Source organism: Canis aureus, chromosome 35 (assembly GCF_053574225.1).
Source record: "Canis aureus isolate CA01 chromosome 35, VMU_Caureus_v.1.0, whole genome shotgun sequence".
Lineage (NCBI taxonomy): Eukaryota > Metazoa > Chordata > Mammalia > Carnivora > Canidae > Canis > Canis aureus.
The window spans coordinates 7269824-7292496 of NC_135645.1; the positions used below are offsets into that span (position 1 = coordinate 7269824).

The 22673-nt window shown below is 39.9% G+C and overlaps 2 protein-coding genes and 1 long non-coding RNA gene across 9 annotated transcripts in view; 1 reads left to right on the forward strand and 2 right to left on the reverse strand.

The window, feature by feature from the left end:
• The window catches only part of GTF2E1 (general transcription factor IIE subunit 1), a 102309-nt gene extending 101454 nt beyond the window's left edge, over positions 1 to 855 (reverse strand). Inside the window, exon 1 of the mRNA XM_077884595.1 lies at positions 726 to 855. The gene's annotated coding sequence lies outside the window, so the exon portion shown is untranslated. The remainder of the gene's footprint in view (positions 1 to 725) is intronic.
• HGD (homogentisate 1,2-dioxygenase) overlaps positions 602 to 22673 on the forward strand; it is a 41843-nt gene continuing 19771 nt past the window's right edge. Inside the window, exons 1-4 of one of the 2 annotated variants that reach the window (XM_077884593.1) lie at positions 602 to 791; positions 5902 to 5973; positions 6805 to 6893; positions 10566 to 10671. In XM_077884593.1, the coding sequence (XP_077740719.1) occupies positions 777 to 791; positions 5902 to 5973; positions 6805 to 6893; positions 10566 to 10671 (282 nt within the window). In that variant the 5' untranslated portion in view covers positions 602 to 776. Of the gene's footprint in view, positions 792 to 5460; positions 5542 to 5901; positions 5974 to 6804; positions 6894 to 10565; positions 10672 to 22673 lie in introns of those variants that run through there. The other variant, XM_077884592.1, reaches the window with a different exon arrangement.
• LOC144305599 (uncharacterized) overlaps positions 7122 to 22673 on the reverse strand; it is a 29583-nt gene continuing 14031 nt past the window's right edge. For 4 of the 6 annotated variants that reach the window (XR_013372614.1, XR_013372617.1, XR_013372615.1 and 1 more), the window contains 3 exons: positions 17649 to 21825; positions 16238 to 16343; positions 7122 to 9531 (listed from right to left, as the gene is read on the reverse strand). This is a non-coding gene — a long non-coding RNA (uncharacterized LOC144305599). The remainder of the gene's footprint in view (positions 9532 to 16237; positions 16344 to 17648; positions 21826 to 22673) is intronic. The other 2 variants (XR_013372618.1, XR_013372619.1) reach the window with 2 other exon arrangements.

Below are 22673 nucleotides of genomic sequence, written 5' to 3' on the forward strand. Positions count from 1 at the left end.
TGAATGAATAAATAAATAAAATCTTTAAAAAAAAAAAAAAAAGGTGGCCAGGTAGTAATCTCTTTGTTTTTAGAAGGATACAGATATTAAAAAACAAGATTCTTAAAGAATTTATTAAAACACTACATATATTTAAGAAATGAAGAGGAACAGTAGTAAAAATCACAGTTTGCTTGAAATGAAGCACTCCAGGGTCTGGGCAGTTCCCCCAGCTTATCCCTTGGAGACATCTCTGGACATCTGTCTCGCCCCTATCACCATTTCAAGCAGTTGTGTGTAAACACCTATGTCAGAGCACAATTTGTCGTCACATTCTGCAGAGAGTGAACATCCTGCCCTCTTCCTTCTGGGCCTGAGTCAGGACTGTGTCACACACAGCAGGTTCTAACTACCACAGTTCCTTTCCTGGAGAGCTTTACGTTCTCTGTCTTTAGTAATAAGCCTCCTTCTTTTCACTGGAACACGTAATTGGCTAATCTTTACCTCAGGTGAAGAGAAGACAGGCTTCTGCAAACTCTTCCAAAAACAGCTGGGTTTAGTTAAAAAAAAAAAAGATATTGTGTAAGCATTTGGAAATAAGCATTCTGGACTTTCTCCCTAGTTATCAGTTAACTAATTCTTGTGGCTGATTTGAGCTGCCTGCTAACCAGTGAGCCCAGTGAAGTGGTGGGAATAACATCCAGAAAGTGGGTTGAAGGAGAAACCGAAGTATTTTGGCTCCATACCTTCTCTGAGCCCACATTTCCTGAAGTCATCACTCCTGCAGCAGAGGGAAAATGGCCGAGTTAAAGGTAAGAGACTCTCTGCTAAGTTTGCTGTGGATTCTTCAGCCAAAACTTATGGAAGCTTCTGAGAATTCCAGAGTGTCACAATCAGAGAGGACTTAGCAAGGCCCTGTTCCAAACCCCCGTGTTCTAGAGGCTTCGCCATGTCTGCAGGCATAGCTGGGGCTGGGGCTGGGGCTGGGGGGTTGCAGGAGAGGTGATAAAGAAAAGAAATGAAGCCTTCATTGTCTATCTCTTGCCTTTGTTCATTTGAAATATTGTCTTGGTAATGCATAGACATCGTAAGAGCTCCCCTCCGCCATGGGCAGACACATTTCTCACTGCTTCCCAGCCCCAATGCCCTGCCATCTTCCTGTTGCTGCAGCTTCCTGGACTGCCTCCAGCCAACCAATTAGATTTGCTTAAAATATTCAGTTATTTTGAGGATCCACAATCAGCCCTTGGCCAGTAGAAGCCCTAGCACTTCCTCTAGGAAATAATTCCTTTTAATGATTTAATGTGCAATTGAAAAGTATGTGTGGGTTATGTGCTATTAATGAATTAACTCATATTGTAATCCTCAAAATAAATCTGGACTGTAGGCAGTCTTGTTTCTACTTAACCAATAAGGGAAGGAAAGTTTGGAGAGATTGACTTTCCCAAGGTCACTGCTTATAGATGATAGAGACTGGATCAGAACCTGGTTTGTCTGAATCTAGATCCCAGGCTCCAAAAGGAGCCTTATCAGCATCTAATGAACTTGTGTCTTAAAGGGATTATATTCCCAGTGTCTCAAACCACACCTAGTGTCCAGCCTGGGGTTGGAACAGTGCCCAACACATGCGTGTGGAATTGATTAGAACTGCCCAGAACTTAGACTCAAGCCAGGAGGGCCACACTGTAGGCTTCTTTCAGGATACATAGTTTGAACACTTCCCTAATGCCTTTCAACTGATACGAATTTGAAGAATCAAACATCTCCCTAGCTGATAGGGATCCTGAAAACACTCAACACTGAGGTAAATGAATTTATCCTAATGCCTGACTAAGAGAAAGGCTGCAAAAGAACTGTCATTCATTGATTCAGCAAATATTGTGTGTTAGTACTGATGCCACAGATTAATATTGGAAAGGAACTGAGTCTGGGGTAGGTAGAGTCAAGAGAAACTTCTTGAAGAAGGCTGTTCCTGAGTAAGTCATAAGAGATTAGTAGAAACTGGCTAAGTTGAAAGAGTTGGGAGGCAGAGAAAACAGTGAGTACAAAGTCACAGCACATGCAGATAGCCCAGAATGTTCTGGGAGCCAAGAGAGTTTCAGCTAAATTTGAGATGCTGTAGGGACAGCTAAGTTGAGATACTCAGGATGCAGTGTGGTGTACAGATCTGGATCTCAGGGGAGTGGGTAGGGCCAAGAGAATGGATACTAGAGCATGTCATCATATCAATGGTTGTAGCTGAAGTCTTGGAAGAAGGAGAGTCCATAAAAACTGTTTCCTGATGAAAATCCTATGAGGGAGTTCAGCAGAGGTTGGAAACATCCGTACCATTTATAAATAAATTATATCCAAAATCCTATCCTGCTGAAATTTTTAGCAACTTATTATGCATAGCACCAGCAGACCAATGTAAGTTGCATGCTGGTCTTTGTTCTCAATTTCAAAGGCTTTCTTCCCTGCCTGCTGTCTAATCTCCACAAGCAAAGGTTAGCTCTAGAGATCAGGAATCCAAACACAGAGAGCCAGATTGCATCATTCTAATCAATAAACATTATATAAGTCAAAAAATACACTTCTCAGCTTTTATTTCTTCATTTTAATGGATATAGCAACACAAAGCCTCAAATGAAATCACATTTACATAAAAGCAGCCCAACTGGGGGAAGAAAATTCAAAAGATAAAATAATAAAATTAATTTTCAAATCCACGACCCCCTGTTCTTAAGTTGCTTCACTTCTACAAATCTTGATTTCCTCATTTCAAAAATGAGGAGCTGTTTAATATCCAGACTTTGCCCCCACTCAAAATATTTTGATTCACTAGGTCCAAGTAAGTCTGTGTTTAACAAATTTCTGGGAGTGATTCTATTAGCTAAAGATGGGACCCACTAATTTTGTCATTTTGTTTCCTGTTTCTGCTGTAACAAATGACCACAAATCTAGTGACTCGAAACCACACATATTTATTCTCTCACAGTTCTAGGAGTCAGAACTGTGAAATCAGTTTCATAGGCCTAAAATCAAGCATCCCCAGGCTGCCTGCATTCTGTGACTGAGGCTCCTTCTCCAACTGCGCGGTGCACCACTCTAGCCTCTGCTCCGGTCATGACACTGCCTCTTCCTCTTCTGTAGTCAGATCTCCTTCTACTTCCCTCAACTAAGGACACTTGTGATTACATTTAGGGTGTACCCACATGATCCAGGGTAACTCCTCATCTCAAGATTCTTACATCACTCACATCTGCAAGGTCTCTCTGAGTATATGAAGTAACACAAGTCCCAGGGCTTCCGACAGAGATATCTTTGAGGGTCATTTATTCAGCCTCCCACAATGACCTGCAAGCTCCCAACAATCTCTATTGTCTGTTCCCAACACAGTTCATTGGAAATGCTGGACTCTTTCCACAGGAACAAGGTAGCTCTAGTTGCATCTCTACCCTGACTTCTCTCTCTTTCCTTTAAGCTCAGTAAAAGGCAGTGAGGTGCACCATCTGCTCATCCCATCAGGGTGTTACCCACAATCAGAGTCGGGAGAAAGCATGTCATAAACCTACTCTGACACACAGAGCACATGCCGGGATCCAGGGGAGGATTAAAAAGCTGTGTACTAGGCAGTTGCCAGACCCCTGATGGCACTGAAGTTGCATGGAGCCCCATGATTTGTCCTTTCATTTAGAAAAGATTCATACTATTCTCTTGGGGAAAAAGTGAAATCATATTTTTATGCTGGGTCCAGCTATTCAGAAACCTGGACTGAAGAAAACATACAAATTCATTTGTTTAATATTAGATTTTCTTTCCTTCTTGCATAAGGTGTATTTGTACATAGCCACTGAACCAGGTGCCGTTGAACACTTGGATTTTCACAGCTGATATAAGCAGAGTCCAGATCCTGCCCTTGAGCTCAGCACCTTGGGAAAGCAGCTGCAGAGTACTGCTTCCTCAAGTCAGATGCCTTCGGCAGTAGGGGACATGGCATTTGAAAGCTCTAATAAACTCATCTGTAATTCTTCCCTCCGAGGATTAGGAAAACCGACTGACTGGAGAGTGAGTCAGCATTTTCCGCCTCCTCTTCAGCCAATGCACCACAGCTAAGATGCAGAAACCGGCTCAGAACTCACACCTCTCTCAGAGCTGGGTGGCTCCCTTCCAAGTCACCAGCTGTTCTTTCTACTTTCTTTTCTATTTTTTAAAGCAGTCAGAAACAAATGCTTCAGAACTACCTATACTAAGTCTCCTTTCCCTTGTCCCAAAAAATACATACAACCCTGCGTTCTTGTTCTGAGACCAGCAGCAGTGAAGAATGGGGAAGGTTAGTAAGTAAACCCACCCATGCCTAGAGAAGGTTCTGCTGTCTAGTTGGAGCCCTCCAACTTCCCTGCCTCCCTTGCAGAGAGAAACAATGAGGCAGTTGAACAGAGTGAAGGCTCTGTAACGCTCAGTGACTTCAGTCACAGATTGATCCGAAGGTCCATTCCACAGAATTGAAGATAATTTGAGGTCGTTACCATTTCTCAGCATTTCAAATTCAATCCTTGGATTGAATCCCTGACAGTGAGCGTGAGATCCATTCTGAGAGAAGAAAGAAAGAAGAAAACTTTATCTAGTGGAGAGCCAGAGTGCTGGTTCCCAAAGAAATCAGTCCAAACTGCCTGCTGCTGCTGCTGTTAACCTATCTGTGTTTAATAGGATTCATTTTCTTTTAGTGCTCATAGATCTTCAAAAATATATTTTAAAAAATTGTGTCTGGAGGCAAAAAGAATAATTTCACTTCCATTGCTTTCTAAGTCATAACATTTCACATTTTATATTTCTTCCAAATATAGCAGTTACCGGCCTGATCATTGCTTACACATCCGGGCATATCGCATTTAGCTCATCCTTATCCATGCTGCTGAGAACTCTGGAGGGCTTACCCTCCACCCACTTACATCCTTCTTATATCTCTTAAAGACAAGTGCTCAGATGGTGGTGTTTCACTCACTGAGCAAGGCTGCACTTGCACTATCCTAGGCTAAAATTAAGTGCATTCATTAGGAACAATGATGGGAAGAAAGGACATTTTTTTATATTTAAATTAGAGAAAAGTGGGTTATGATCCCACTTCTAGCAGCATACATACACTCAGGATAGGCTCTAAATGAAAGGCTAAATCAATCTATTGAGTATCTTCTGGCAAACCAGACACAGAGCAATAGAGGTAAACAAGACTGCCATAGTCACAGATTCCATGGGGCTTATCCGCTAGCAGAGAAATCAGATAGATGCCATTGTACCATTGTGGACAGACTGGTTTGGCACTTCTCTTGAAAGCCTCTCATATCTGCAAACTTCATTTTCATGTATCCACAAAAATACAGATACATACACAAGTGTTCCATAGGTGAACCAGATAGCGTAGGTTTCTAACTGGAGCAATATTAGTTTGGAGAACTTTTGCTTATGATTGAATCCACATGCCTCTTTATGGTTGCTTGTTTCAGAGTATGGAGGGGAATGGATCTCCATGTTCAGGAAGGTTGCCATCCAGGCCCAGCAAGTTCCTATGAATTTGGAGTTGAGGTGATGCCTGAGTTATCTCTTTTCTCCAGAACTCCCTGGTGGAAGAAGAATTAAAGAACCTGTCCTTGGAGTAGAATCATTAAGAATGAGCCCATAAATCAACAAGTACAGATAAGGGTGAAAGTCTATACTATATCTAGCAGTCTTCTCCCAATTAATTGGTGGTCTTTAAAATTCACACAGAGCATATTTCCTTTCCTGAATGGCCTACATGCTATAACACAGCAAACATATTACATATGGAACATCATACACAAGCACATGTCCATATAGAAATTCTTACCTTCATTAGATTATCAATGTTGTGAAATGCTCTCTAAATCCTGTTAATGATACCCTTTGTGTCTTTGTCATATGCAGTACATCCCCGGATTTGGGAATGAGTGTGCCTCAGAGGACCCTCGCTGCCCAGGTGCCCTGCCAGAAGGACAGGTATGAATGACTAGAATATTAGCTCAGAACACTCTGAATTGTAGGATCAAATAACCAGCCCTCAGGCCAAATCACTTCCACCCACCATTGTTCCTGGGAATTGTCTAGAAGTTTTACAAATCTTGAAGATAATTAGGATATAGAACAATGGCAATACAAAGATTAAAGTGGGACAGTGGTCACCTATGGCAAAGCACCCTATCTGAGATAGTAAGACTAACTATAGGAACTTTCAGGAGGATCCCTAGGCTCAAGGTTAAGAGGACTTCCTTGTAGTTCCCTTGAACAGCATAAGATATGAGAGTGATCAGAAAATAGCCAGTCCTAAAAATGTATTCACAAAGATGTTTACACTAGTGTTGGTTACAATAGCAAAAATATGGCAACAAAAATTTTTTTCAAAAAATTTAAAGAATATTTAGTGGCATGGCAAAATGCTCACAATATGATATTTCCCCTTTCAAGAAAAAGTCATGATCATTATAGGACTACACACATCATCCTTCACTGGATCCCCATTTTGGAGAATAAGATTGAAAGGAAATACCCAGTATATCCACATTGGGTTACTTCTGGATAGTGAGATACTGGGTTGTATTTTATAAATGCTCTACATTCTGCATGTATTGCTTTTCTAATCGGTGGGGGGGTGGGGAGGAATCACCTAAACAGGTGCTACAAAAAGTATGTGTGGGTTGGGGATGGTCATGTGCAGTGCCCCAGAGCATCCCCATCCAGGACAGAATTCCCCACACTAAATTGCTTGGTGGGAAGGTGGGATGCTTTTCTGATTGAAGTGATGTTGTTTATTGCCTCCCCCCCTTTTTTCAGAACAATCCTCAAGTCTGCCCTTACAATCTGTATGCTGAACAGCTCTCAGGATCTGCTTTCACTTGTCCACGGAGCACAAATAAGAGAAGGTACAGGATTAGGTTAATTCTGACCTGCAGACTGTGGGATTTATGACTAGTACTTAGTGCTGGCTCCTACAGCCTTCCATGGCTGCCCAAGATTCTGCTTTTCTCAGGCTGTGCTCTGTGTAATAGTCAGGGGATGGGCCTCATCTCCAGCTGAGATGTGGAAGTGACTAATGGAAGAAAGGAAGAAATATCTGCACAGGGTCTGGAAAGCACACATGTCCAACTCCATTTACAAATTCTCACTTTTATTCAGAAGAAAATGTCCCCAATAAACTGGCTTTCCCCTAATGGTCATCCAGTTGGGTTTTCAATTTTGGTTTACTTGGGTTTTTTTGGTTTTGTTTTGTTTTTTAATAACAGTTAACTCAAAATTACAGAGGATTCATTATACCTTCTTCAGAAAATAGAAGTATTACGAAGTATTAGGTTCTTTGCATGAAAATATTGGATAACTAAGCTTGGGCAGTTGAACAGTCATGAATTATGGCCCCTTGTGGTTTGAATTAATAAGATTTTACTCTTTGGAATTTGCCTTTGCTGGAAACCAGCACATTCATTAGCACCATGTGTCATGTTCCATGTTTGCTATAATCTCACAACCCAGGTCAATGAACTTACTCCTTTGATTGACTCCCATGGGATAGGTTGAACACAAGAGATGTGTGATTTGGGGAGGCAGTAAGTGCCGTGACTTAAACAAGTAGTGTGGAACTATAGGAATATCAGACTAGGGTCTCTGCAAAGAGGGCTGCTCCTAATATTGGAGACCTGAGAGAGAGAGCAGTTGATCTGGTACTGCTTAGTGGGACAGACGGGGTTTACCGCCACAGACTCCTCCTGAGAAGCAAGTAAGATAACAAGTACAACACCACAATGGACCACACAAATGATTAGCTGTTTTCTTTAGCAGCTAATTATGCCCACTCTAGAAGAAGGTCCCCTGAGTTTAAATCCTCTCTCCTTCTCTCTTCAGCTGTGTGACCTTGGGCAAGTCTTCTACCTTCTCAGAGTTTCTGGTTCCTCGTTTGTAAAAGAGATAATGATAGTATCTATTTCATAGTTGTAGTGAGGATTAAAGGAAAGAATGCCTATAAAGTACTTAGCACATTGCCTGACACATGGTAACAACTTTTCCAATCATCATTATTGTTACCATAGCAGAGTTTCTCTCTCCAGTACAGGGTACCCCTTAGGAGGCTGTCAGAGAACTGAATGTGAGCTATGGCAAGTATTATGCTTCCACGCCCATATCAATATTGCTTTTCTCTTGATAACTATGTGCATGGAGGGAAGAAAAGATAGTTTCTCATACTTGCCAAAATCTAGGGTTAATTCTATTGCTCTTTAATCATCTCTTGCTCTCTCTTTTTCTGCAATCCCAAACAGTCCAGGTAAGGTAAGCACACTGACAATTCCTGTCCATTCTAATTTATGACAACCTAGCCTCCATGACTATATTCTTGACTTTATGGCCCATTCACTAATGGGACACCTGGGCTCCAGATTCTGCTGCCTACCCCCATTATTCAGTGATATCTTCAGCCAGCAGGAGCTTAACTCTGTTCCAGGAGGCTGAAAAGGAGCTGTTGGCATTTCATTAAGAAGCTGGCACAATTCCTTGAATCAGAATTAAATCTCTGTCCAGGGCAATGTAGTGCTGCCTGGGGAGGTTTATAAACAGCTAAAAAATAAGGGACACTAGGCATGGCTCACCCATCTGTTTAGAACTCTCCAAAAGTATCCACAGTAATTTTGTGAAAATGCTCAAAATTCCAAGGAAAGAAAGAACCAGTTCCATCCATAGGTGAGCAAGCCTGGAGTTCTTAAAGTGAGTCACCACTCATTTAAACCACAGAATAGAGGGCTCTCACAAAACTATCAGAGATTATACCTACCAAGGGTTAATTTTTATCAGACTAGTTAGCTGATCCCTTTGTACTGAGAGGGGAGAGTCAAGATAGGGAATTTGGAAAATTTGGACCATCATAAAAACCCAGATGATTATCTGGGATTATCAACTCATATCTAGTAAGTGAGCACCTACTGTGTGGGGGGCATTCTAGATACATAAACTGAATCCTTGCAACAATCCTAGGAGATAAGGATGAGAAACAAGGATCAGGAAATTTTTGTAACTTGCCCAGGATCACACAGTTACTTCTAAGGTACACATACATGTCCTTAACTCCATATACTACTGGAAGCTGCAGAGGCTTAGTTTATTCATAGCCTGAAGTCCAAGGTCTGAGGTCACATCATTTAGAACTGGAGGAATCAATTGGAAACTGGACAATCTAGCTCTTTTATCTCCCAAAGGGTTCAGTGCGGGGCCAGACAGACTCTGCCCCTTGGAGTACAGTGTCCTGGGGCTTAAGTGGCCAGAGCCTATTCAAACAGGTCTGGTCTTCCATTGTCAGAGGTAGTACTCCTTGTCATTCTATATGCTGCCAGAGTAATGGCCTCTTAAAGGACTTGAGTCCCTCTTAGCAAATTTCAGTGTTCCTCTCAACTTCTGGATAGTTCTCTTGATGTCCTTCAGGACTCCTGCATCAGAGTCTTCTTCTCTTCCTGAAGCCTGAGGTCTGGGTCCTGGCAGGGAAATCTCTGGCTTAGGCCTTGCCATATACAGATAATAAAACTTGAAGGAAGAAAGGAAGGAAGGAAGGAGAAAAAAAAAACAAGTTACAAATATACTTAACTATAAGACTATATGGACAGATCGTCTTACAATTTTGGAGTACAGAGTGTTAATTTCCTAAACCTCTTATAAATTAATATCAAAAAAGATAAATAACCCAATAGAAAAATAGTAAAGGACCTGTACAAGTAATTCACAGAAAAATTACAAAGGACCAATAAACATACGGCTCCTCGACCTTACTCATAATGAAGGAAATACAGAATAAAAATGAGATATTACTTTTTACCTCTAAAGCCAAAATTATTTTTAATAATACCCCATATATGTGAAGATGTGAGCCATTAGGCACTCTCACACAATATTGTTGTGAGAATAAACTGGTACTGTGATTTGGCAATTCTGTTTATACATGCACTGGTGACATCTGAGAGAATATACAAGAATATGGTTAAGCTCTGATGTTTCTAATAATTGGCCCTGAAGAAACTGGAAGAGAAATTGGAGAAGCCATTTACCCTTAGGGACTTTTGAATTACTTAAATTATTTCTACCACCAGCGTGTATTACTTTTATATTTTTTTTAAATTACATTTCAAAAAACTACCCATATTCTTTCAATCTAAGTAAGGAGTCGTTGTCCTCACCTTCCAAAGCAAAAATTAGTATCCAATGACGTATATACACTAATGTTTTTCTATGGATTTTCCTGTACAGATATCCTTCAAGGTACTTCCCCTTCCTTTATAATTGTCTTTGGGAAAAACAATTCTTCATTTTTTTGTCAGAATGGGAACCACCAAGAGCCAGAGCCTCAATTTGAAGAGTGATGGGTAGAGTGGAAAGGTGGGAAGAGGCCAGAGCTATGGGCAGCAGTGGCTATTAGGAAGTGATGCTGTGTCATTGTTGCTCACATTAAAGCCCACAGATCGTTGTTGACTTGAGCATCTTCCTGATGGTACTTCCTGAGCCAGTCTGTGTATCTCTCATAATATCACCCAAAACAAAGCTTACTTGTCCTTGTTTTCCCCCAGTTGGCTGTATAGAATTCTACCTTCAGTTTGTCACAAGCCCTTTGAATCCATTGACCAAGGCCATGTCACTCACAACTGGGATGAAGTTGATCCTGACCCTAACCAGGTAAACTGATCCTGTGAATTGGAACATACCATGCACCCAAAGCCTTGAATATAAATATTTAAGGCAAACCTGGGTCTTTGAGAAATTAGATGTTTAAAAAAAAATAAATGCTAATATATGTCTGGTTTTTTGCTCATACTTGGGTGGGAATTTTGGAATTGATTGTGCGTATGTGTGAGTGTGTGTGTGTGTTTATATACTCTGCTTTCAGTAATGAGACCCAATACTATAGTGGACTGAGCTCTGTTTTTGTGTTTTACCTTCGAAAAATTCCAGTATATTCCTTTTGTCTCTAAACTTAGGTACATGCCACTGATAACAGGTATATAATGCAGGAAGTTAAGCAGACCTGAGTTTGTATCCCTGCTCCTTTACTTAGCCTCTGGGTCTTTGAGCCCCAGTGTAAACTGGGGTGATCACAACATCTGCCATGCAGTGATGTTGTGAAGATTACATGAGAGAACAGGTGTGACCATGCTTCACACAGTGCCTGGCACACAGGAGGCAAAATTCATGACTCTGATACAACCGTTTTGATATATTCACTTAAAGGCAGCATCATAAAATCAAGTATAAAATCTCAAATCTCATATTCAGGTAAATTTGTGTTTTCATTTTATGTTTTTTAAAGATGTTATTTATTTATTTATTTGAAAGACAGAGAGAAGGCACAAGCAGGGAGAGGGACACAGACACAGGGAGAGAGAGATAGAAGCAGACTCCCCGCTAAGCAGGAAGCCAGAGGCAGGGCTGGATCCCAGGACTCTGGAATCATGACCTGAGTCCAAGGCAGATGCTCAACTGACTGAGCTACCCATTTGCCCTTGTTCTGTCACTTTATATATATATATATATATATATATATATATATATATATATATATATATATATATATATATATATTTTTTTTTTTTTTTTTGAGGTCCCTATCTGTCAAATATACAACTTCATTTCAGCCTTCCCTGGGAATCACTGGTTTTAAACAATGCCAAAGTAGAAGTAGAGGTTGGGCCTTTCTGGTTGGTCCTCCCTCACTGGATAATGTTGAGATGTCCACTGTTCTGCTGCTATCATGCAGAGGCTTGGGCATGGAATCATCTACAAGTCCACTTCTGGTTCTCTTGTCCTGGATATGCCACACAACTATTCCCTCCTTCTAAGAGTTGCCAAGTACAGGTTCAAGAGTCTCCTTTGTAGGGATGCCTGGGTTGCTCAGTGGTTGAGTATCTGCCTTTGGCCCAGGGCATGATCCTGAAGTCCCGGGATCGAGTCCCTCATCGGCTTCCCTGCATGGAGCCTGCTTCTCCCTCTGCCTGTGTCTCTGCCCCTCTCTCTGTGTGTCTCTCATGAATAAATAAATAAAATCTTTTTAAAAAAAAGTCTCCTTTGTATTCAAAGTCCACACAGATCCATCAGCCAGATCATTTCTCCCCTCCCCACCCCCTCTTATTCTCTCCTTCCCACAGCTCAAGGAAATCTGATGCCTCCCTTTGGTTTACCAAGACATTATGTCTATACCTACAAATCCCCTTCCCCTAAATACTTAGACTTTTTTGTAGAACAAAAGCCAGAATAATCATAGTCACTTTTGGTTTCCTGATCTGCTCCATCTCTTCCTAATTATGGAAATCTCAGGGAACTGAGTACCTGTTTAAATGCAACTTATTCCTCTCCAACAAGGACAGATAGGAGACATTCAGAGTGAAAAACAAAAATGTGAGTTAACAACTTAAAATGTAGCCATCTCACAGCCATTTCAAAACCAAGATATGTTGTCTAATCCTCCCTGTTCACCACTGCTCTATTTTTACCTCTCAGCATAAAGGAAAAGGTTAGTCTCTGCTCCAGCCCCCAACCCTGCAGGGACCATCTTCTACCAAGACCCAAAGCCAGGCTTTCCACTCCTGCCTGTTTCCCCTTCCTCCAGTCAAGACTTTTGTGCAGAACACAGTTTGCACAACCAACCTGGGGACCTTATCTTCATCTGGTCCTTGGGTCTCACCCGGCCTCCTAATCCAGTCCCATCTGACCACTTTCTCTCCCACCTTCAGGTTAAGAATGCATCTGGCAGACCATCCTCATTTAACCATCTAGTTGCCCATTCAGCTCATAAAGGGCCATAAATCATTCTAGCCAAAGTCACTGCTCATTCTCCGGGAATCCGCTGGATTTCTCAATGGGTTACATCTCAAATTCACTAATTTCTCTCTTAGAGTTACCATGGTTGTGCTTGTTTGTTTTTGACCAATAAATAGACCAGACTGCTTAATAATAGGACTCTATCTTCTGTTAGGTAGGTCTCTATCATCTACCTGTACTTTGATAGGATTCCTAGTCAGGCTAAATAAATTAAGCATTTAATATACACTAGTTTTGGAAGGTTGAGAGGGTATTTGAGCCACAAGAAGTTTCTCTATTCTTTTCTTAAGGCAGCATAAGGGAATACATCCTATTAAGTTTCTGATAGTTCTCTCAAGTGGAGCCAAATCTCAAATTATACAAAGGAATAGGGTGGATCTACAATCCAATCAGCAAGTAAGACAAAAATTAAGTACAAACAAAATTATCTCTGAAAAATCCCTTGAATCACCTGCAAATTATAGGATACATGGTTTTGCATATGCCATCCTATATAGTAATTCTTATGTACACTGAATTTGAGAACTGACTATGCTAAATTGAACTAGACCAAATGAAGGATTATAGGGAAGGATCATAAGCAAATGTTCAGGAATTCAAATCATGGAGCCTTTACAACAACTATTAAATAACTAGTGGTAAATAAGGCAGAGTGGGAAGTTTCAGTACCCCTGCCTGCTCATATCATCCACACCAGTCCTCGAAGCTTCTATAACCTTAATATATCTTCATAGATATGTTTATGGATGTGTGGTCAACATGCTTATTTTATAGAATTTATTTGGTCTGGGGGTTAGGTTTTAAGTCTAACCTTTAAGGAAAATATGGTGTGATGTGAGTCTACTGTGAGTAGGATATGTAACATGCTCAGTAATATCCTTTTATTACATTATTATTATTATTATTATTATTATTATTATATATTATTATTATTTCTAGGACTATTGATACATTTATTTAACAAGAATATAGCCCCTTTATAGTGTTTATTTTGTAGTACAGGTGGCTTATCCATGGAAGCTAACCTCACTCCAACAGAATTTTTCTGGTTTTGTCTTATTTAAAGTAATACATAATTATAAAAACTCAAATGATGTAGAAATTAACAGGAGAAAATGGAAATCTCTCATCATAGGTGAGAGTCAAGTGTACCATTTTTGCATACCATTTTGCGTATTGCTTCATAACTAGTTAACATACATTTTGAGAGGCAAGTCTGAGGCAACTGCATTAAAAAGCCTGTGTTAATGTAGAGGCATCAAAAGAGCTGCATCAAGTTTCTGCCTGCTTTCTAGTAGATACTCAATACACATTTTTTTCTCTGCTTCCCTGTGTTTTCCCATTCTAGCCTTCCTTTGCACTCCTCCTTGAACTTGTTACCTTTCTTCTGTTTTGAATTCCTTCAAACACATTCAATATGATGGCCACCAAATGAATTTCTTCTCTAGTGTCTCCCTTTTTTCCATTTATGACCTTGGTTCACACGCATTGGAACAGCTGTGCTCCAGAACAGTGCCTCTGTGAGCAACAGCTCTGATAAGGTAGTGGTTTCTCATCCTCTTGTTCTGTGACTTACATCCCCTGCCATCCTGCCTCCTTTGCCCCAAGACACACATCCTGGCTGTTCGTGTTACCTCTATCCTTTTGTCTTTTCATTTACACCTTCTTGACAAGTTAATATCTCTTTCCAATTTTATGCTTCATTAATAACCACAGCAATCTGCATTCATCACTTCTCCCTTCTCACAACCTCTTCCAAATATGGACACTAGACTGTCATCAAGAAAGTCTCAGAAAATTATATTTAGGTACCCATCTGACAGTCCTTCTCTGTTGAAGCCTGTACTGTAGGTATGTCTTCACCTGTCACAGACCAAAATAAATAATTCATCAGCTTCACCAGCTCCCCACATTAGTCATCTCTGGGAATTTTAAGACTTGAGAATTATCTAATGTTTCCTCCAAGATAGTATCATGGGATATGCTATCATCACTGTCATCTTTGATACTTTCCCGGGAAGATTGAGAACAATGTTCCCAAAACCTTTATTTCCTCCTAGTGTATATTTAATCAATTGTCTAAGAATTAATGCTCTTTTTGAGCATATTTAGATTCAGCCTGTGGACATAACAAGTTCATTCCAATAGTATTTCACATAAGAAAGATACTTATTTTTGTTCATCATATACCTTTCCTCTAACTTCTGGAATCACAGAATTTAACAAATAAATCTGCATCCAATTTACCTGTGATTTTGCAGATTTCAATTAGCATTCCTGAATCAGCATTCGTCTTTAGAGAACAGAATCCTTTTTTTTATTTTTTAAAGATTTTTATTTATTCATGAGATATATATATATATATAGAGAGAGAGAGAGAGAGAGAAGCAGAGACACAGGCAGAAGGAGAAGCAGGCTCCATGCAGGGAGCCTGATGTGGGACTCGATCCCGGGACTCCAGGATCACGCCCTGGGCCAGAGGCAGGCGCTAAACCGCTGAGCCACCCAGGGATCCCAAGAACAGAATCCTTTAAAGTGTATCTTTCTTATTACTACATCTCTAACCTTTCAACTTTTGGAAAGTCAGACTCTGAGCCAGTAAGCCTCAGCTGAGGGAATTACCTCTTAGTTCTCACCCAGTGTTATTTGGACGAAGTGATAAACACCTTACTTCTAATTAAAGACCAAACCATAAAATTCCCTTTACTTCCAGGACATGCAAACTACCAAAAATGCTTCCAAAAAATACCCCCTCCTAGGGGATTTGCTGTCTAATTTGTCAAACTATTCAGTTCCAAAATCCCTAAAAGCCCCTCTCTCCAAAAATATCCTGAGTTTCCCACTTCCTTAAGCTTTTGATCATGTCTCTCCTATTCACACCAGATTTCTTGAGAAAGAAATCTAGACCCATTTTATCACCCCTACTCATCCCTTAACCCTTTAACAGTTCAGCCTGCCCAAGACACCCTATTGAAACTTGTCTTCTTTAAGCAATAATGCACTCCCCATCATTAATACATGTTTTTATTCAAAACTTACATAAAAGTGCCAATGCCCAATAATCCCACTGCAAAGCTAACCACTTCTAATGTTTTAGTTTCTTTCTTTCCAGTCTTAAATTATTTGTACATATATGTAAATAAATAAGATCTGGAGTCCCATGCAGCCAGAAACCAAAAGTAATTGAAACTAATTCCAATCTTCATTTGCTTCTCTAGAGAACATTAAAGAATACTCAATTCTTAATTGACCACTTGGTAAACTCCTCAGTTCCCCTAGATTTCAGTCCTCTCACACCCACACAGCTCATCTTCCCCAAGCTCCTCAGCCCTGCCTCTGGATCACAGTATGCCCCCTCCTCCTCTTTTCTGCCCCTAGAGAATGAGTGTACAGTGTAGGTCACCATCCCCTTTCCTAGGAGACTTACACATGAAACATGGATCTACATGGTGAGGCTGGAGTTCACAAGCTTGAGAGGAGTATGGATAGGCAAATCAGAATTTTCCAAAGGAGCAGGGAAATTTGAAGAAGGGCTGTGAATAATCATATATTAATGTTGTTTTAGACATTAGTTATACAAACAAACAAAAAAGCAGAAACAGATCCACAAATACAGGGAACTAACTGATGGTTGGCAGAGGGGAAGGGAGTGGGGACATGGGCAAAATGGGAAAAGAAGGGGAGGTACAGGCTCCCAGTTATGGAATGGGTAAGTCATGGGGAAAAAAGTCACAGCATGGGGAATATAGTTAATGATAGCATTTTATGGTGACAGATGGTAGCTATACTTGTGGTGGGCATAGAATAATGTACAGGCTTGTCAAATCACTAAGTTGTACACCTGAAACTAGTGTAACATTGTGTGTCAACTATGCTTCAATTAAAAAAAAATCAGTTACATTTATACTTATTGAAAATCATGCTGTAATAGCTTTACATTGTGGGTTTTTTTTTATTTAAACATATTTTGTGCCTTTTCCCATGTATAGGAAATTCCTTGAGTATAGGTAACTTTTAATGCAGCATTATAATCCAATATATGTTTATAAGATAATTCCTCTATTGTCAGATATTTAGAGTGTTTTCATTTTTACAATCCTAAGTCCATTGCTTCTCGGCCTTTTGGCTAAGATCAAGTGTACAATCATAAATCTTCTTCCTGTGCAGGCTCCCAAGATAGGCAATCAAGAGCCCTAATTTATTATCATGTCTTCCAAACCCTCTCCTCACTTCCATGTGCCCTACTCATCGCCATACTGGAATTTTTATCATTTCAGGGCAATACCCTAAGTATTCCTGCCTTAGCACTTTATGCTCTTTCATCTACCTGGAATTTTCTCTTTTTCCCTCACAAGTGGTCACCCATCCAAATCCCACCCATAATTTAAGACTCATCTTAAATACCACTTTCTTCCTTGAGCCCTATCTATATTTCTCAGGGTATTTGAGAATTGAATCCATGTCTCCATTATCTTCATATGACCTGCTGTGTTCAGCACATGTGTTCTTCCAAATAGTAGAACCACAAGTATTTGTTGAATTAACTCCCTGATAGCTCAGATCCAGTCATCCTATAAACAGATTGCATTATCCTAATCTGTTGTTTGCCAAAATTATTAGAGTGCGTGTTGAGCCCTTTTGGATAGCTTGCTGGCTCTTTTTACAGTAAATCTTTATCAACTTCATTTCACTCCTTGGAAAGATGTTGGACTTTCTGAAAACCAGAATATTTCATTGTGTGTATTTCTTATTTTCCATGTATACGAATGTTAAATATCCCCCTATGCCAGGACTTATTCCTGCAAGAACATTTCTCTTCCAAAGTCATTTCTACTTACCTATTTCCTTGTTTTCCTATCGGAAAGTGCCCACACTTCCAGGGTCTTCTGAAATAGATTCCCTGAGGTCAGAGACTGTCATATTTACCTCCAGCACCTAGCATAAAACCGGAGTTTTGAATTCATTCATTTGAATGGATTAATATAAGAGGCTTGAACAAAAATGCTGATAGCAAATGACTTTAGCAAGGGTTGGATCCCAGGAGTCAGACTGGGCCAGGGCAACTTAGCACTGAGTAGTAGTAGTATATAGTAGAAGTAGTAGTAGTAGTAATAGTAGTAGTAGTAGTAGTAGTAGTAGTAGTAGTAAATAAATATGTAGTAGATAAGGGTGAGACCAAGTATAAGACCATTAACAGGAGGGAAAACCTGGGTTTAGAAGCCATACGGATCATGAATAATTTGGGAAGGAGATCAGGATAGGCTGAGATATAAGGGCTCAGGCTGTAGGTTACTAAGAGAGACTGGGAGAATCTTGGTATCTGTTCTTAGTAGAGAAAACTTCTCTAAACCATCATCAGTTCTTTCACTTCTAAAATAGAGATGATAATCATAGGCATCGCAGAAGGTTGTCATGAGAATTCAATGTCATCCAACAAATATTTATGGAGTGATTGAGTTCCATGCTGTATGCTAGATGCTGAGTCATGGTTGTAGTGCTCTTAGTTTTACACTTAACGGCAAGGTCAAATGGGAATCCAGGTTTCTATTAATGAAAAAATGTCATTTAAATCCCATGAAGGGTTATCTTTTTTATAGCTTCATGAAAGACTTTTTTAAAGTTAAAATTTAGTTAGTTAATATACAATGCAATATTTGCTTTTGAAGTAGAGTGCAGTGATTCATCACTTACATACAACACCCAGTGCTCATCATAAGTGTCCTCATTAATACCCATCACCCATCTAGCCCATTCCCCATCCACCTCCCTCCACCAACCCTCAGTTTGTTCTCTATCATTAAGAGTCTCTTATGCTTTGTTTTCCTCTCTCCAGTCCCTCTTCCCATATGTTCATCTGTTTTCTTTTCATGAAAGACTTTTGAAAGCTTGAAGTATAGTGACTTGCATCCTCCTTACCTGTGCTCTTGCTTATTACCTCGAAGAACTCCAGTGAGAGAGAAATGAAGAGAATCACTCAAAGCCTGATTTATCTCCATATAACTCATGTTGACTTTTCTCTTAAATTACTAGATTTGCTGAAGAATTCAACGAACCACTGTTTTATTTTATTCACACACACACGTATACACATACCTTCCCAAGTCTGTACTAAAACTCACTGTAGTGGGTTTACCCTAGGCCTCTCCTAGCCATAGCTACTGCTTATAGTTGCTTACAAATTGTGATTATTCTGTATCTATAAGTTACTTCCAAATTCTTAGATAGATGGTATCAGCCTCTAATGGTATGTATACCTCTAGACAGTCATTGTTGTTGAGAGTATCTAACTCAGCCAACTCATTCTAGTTGAATCCAGGGCAATTTTGGAGGGAATTTCAGTAAATCAAAGAATAATAGTGTTGAAATGGATACTCAGATCATCCAGCCCAACTCCCAGTCTTCTGACTCTGGAAATACTGAGGCCAATTTTCTAATTTCCTCTTCATTCCTGAACATACATTTTCAATCTTGACCATTAAATGTTGCCACTGATTCTCTGTTTTTCTCCTTTGGTAACCTTAAAAAAACTTTAATTCTAACTTTGGATTCCCTTGAAGATGCTTTTCAAATTATTTCTAACTACTTCATTTCTAGTAAGTAAAAGTTTATTTTCCAGTAGAATTTGTAGGATACAGCTGCAAAAGTATGTGAAGCAATGTTAGAACTGGAAGGAGAAATATATAAATCCACAATTACATTTAGAAACTTCAACATCTGTCTCTCAACAGTTGATAAAACAACTAGGCAGAAAAATCAGGATATAGAAGAACTGAGAGTTCTGCACATACATAAAGAATTGACTTACATCCTAGAAAAAAATCTTTGGACTTTTAGAAACACTGTGGGCACCTGGGTGGCTTAGTCACTTAAACATTTGCCTTCGGCTCAGATCATGATCCCTAGGTCCTGGGATTGAGGCCTGGGTAGAGTTATTTGCTGAGTGGGGAGTCTGCTTCTGACTCTCCCTCTCCCTCTCCCCCTACTTGTTCTGTCTCTCTCTCAAATAAATAAATAAAATATTTTTTAAATAAACATTTCCCAATTTACTATTGCCTGAATGTCACTAGATCACAAATAATCTCACACATTTATGTTAGTCTTATTCTTTGAGATATTAGCAATGTTCTTAGTGCCTTGTATTTATTCTTCATTCAATCATTCCACAGAAATTTATTAATATCCTCTAAAGTCAAGACATTGCATTGAGCACTACAATTGATTTCATTGATTTTGAAATGTTTAATAATTAAATTGTTTGGAGGGTTATTTAGCAATAATATAGAGTATGAATTTTAAAAACTTAAAAAAGTTATATGACTAAATCAACTAACAAGCATCATTTATCACTTTCAGAAGCTCTTCTCCAAAGAGAATTCTGAAATTATAGTTTCCTTCAGTATCCCATTGTTACATGTAAGAGAAAAATACAATCCAAAGAGAGAAAATTACTTGATTTGCCTGAGGTCATAGAATAAATGGAAACAGAGACAGTAGCAAGACCCAGATCTCCTTCCTGGCTCAGCCCAATGCACAGCCCCCTTAGGCTGGCCTTGGATCAGAGGGTTACTGCTCCACAGCATGCAATTAAGCTGAACATCTGGCTTTAGCAGAAGATGTTTCTACCCTCCACTTCATGGGTTCTTCCTGTTTCATCTCCCCAAATCTCCCTCCTCACATTCAATAACATATCACACCGAAGCTCCTGACACAAATCTCTTGCCTGAAGAGCAAAAGTTGGCTTCTTCTTGTGGGTACTGGATTTATCAGAACCAGCTTCGGTTTTTATTATCCTTCATAATACACTGAATATAGATTCTGTACAATCTGCTGCTATCAGACCCAGCAGATAAATTACTTCTCTATACTATCTCCATCATCTGAAGGCTATTATTTTTGCATTAGAAAAAGGTTCTTCAGGACTACTGCCTCATCTAGTGTGTGGGCCCTATTGAAAGCATGCTCCCTACATCATCATGTAGGTGCCTGTCCACTTGACACCCCTGATATGCTATAGAAGATTGAAAAACTGACCAGCAAAAACAATCAAACCAACCTCTTAGCCTCTCTTATTTAGTTTTTCCCACTCACAGAGACAAACCTCTTCTTTGAGGGTCAGGACTTTATTTCTACCGACGACAGGTATTTCAATTTCAGAAAGATCTACAAACATATTGTCTCAATGCAACAAATAGTGCTCCTCCTATTACTGGAATTTCTTCCTTCCTTCCTTCCTTCCTTCCTTCCTTCCTTCCTTCCTTCCTTCCTTCCTTCCTTCTTTTCTTTTTTCTTTCCTTCTTTTTCTTAATAAAAGAGATTTGAGAGAGAGAGAGAGTGTGTGTGTGTGTGTGTGCATGGGGAGGGGCAGAGGGAGAGGGAGAGGGGAAGCAGACTCCCTGCTGAGTGCAGAGGCCCAGCAGGAGTTGATCTTATGATCCTGAGATCATGACCTGAGTGGAAACCAAGAGATATTTAACCAACTGAGCCACTCATATGCTCCTTCTCCTTTCTTGCTCTCCTTTTTCTTGGGTTTGTAAATCTTTACACTTGTATTATTTAAATATCCTTGCTATTTGGTAGCTAGCAAGTCACTGCCACATTTGGCCAAAGATACCACAATTTAGTTGACTAATTAATTTGTTGATAGGTTGATTGAGAGGACTTTTCTAAACATGATGCTTGGTTCAGCAAATAAGAATCACAGAATCTGGCTGGGTGTGGTGATTCTTAAACTGTAGCTGCTCCATTAGTAGAACTTTTATAAAATAAAGTTTTTATAAAATACTGAACAGATTCTGAGTTAATTTAGTCTTGGGTCTTAAAGTTCTTCTGGGCAACTGTCATGGGTAATCAGTTCAGAACCTCTGGATAGGTCTAAAAGGTTGCCCAGGCAACAATTGACCTGATGCTTAAATTCCTTCCATTGGGAAATCTGGAATGATGACTCTTCTTGGGACCAAGACGCCAGGTAGCCTAGTCTTCCAGTCTTCCTAGGTATACAAACTCTGTGTGCTGCTACTGTAGAGAGAAGCAACATGTAGTGATTAATAGTAGACTAGAACTTGCTCTCATAAAGCTAGCAGTACTTAGCCATGGCCCTTCCTGATGTCAGGGAACTATCCTCCTAGATCAGTGGTTTTCAACCAGGGAAAGTTTGTCCTCCAGAAGACATATGACAATGTCTGGAGACATTTTTGGTTGTTACAACTTGGGGGAGTGCTACTGGCATCTAGTGACTAGTGGTCAGGGATGCTGCTAAACATCCTACAGTGCACAGAACAGCCTCCCACAATGAGGAATTATCCAATGCAAAATGTCAATAGTGCCAAGGTTGAGAAACCTTTCCTAGATCCTTGCTCTCAGGTTCCTCTTCCTCCCAGGAAATATCATCTTTAATGAAATTAGTTCTAAACCTTTTCCTTCTTCTTCTTTTTTTTTCCCTTCTTTCTTTTTTTTTCCAGGGCTTGAACTCGTGACTCTGAGATCAAGACTCAGATGCTTAACCAACTGAGCCACCCAGGCAACCCTAAACACTTTCTTTTTTTCTGAGGCAAGATTTCAGCAACATTTTTCAAATCAACATTTTACAACCTTTTTATGTAGTACCAGGATGAGATAATCCAACTTCGCTTTTAAAAAATAAATACTGCCACCTGACTGTGTATGTCAAGGAAGCAGAATAATAACCCCAGTGCCATCTTTCCCACTTACTGCTTCCACTCTCTCTTGGCTGCCTTTCTGAAATACAAAATGAGCCCCATGACCTATCAGAGGCCCTGCCTTGCCTGCATTGAGCAGGCACCGCAGCCAGTGGAGCCAGCTGTTGGGGCACAGGCCACTCTGTGAGATGTCCTCAGGCTGCTCAG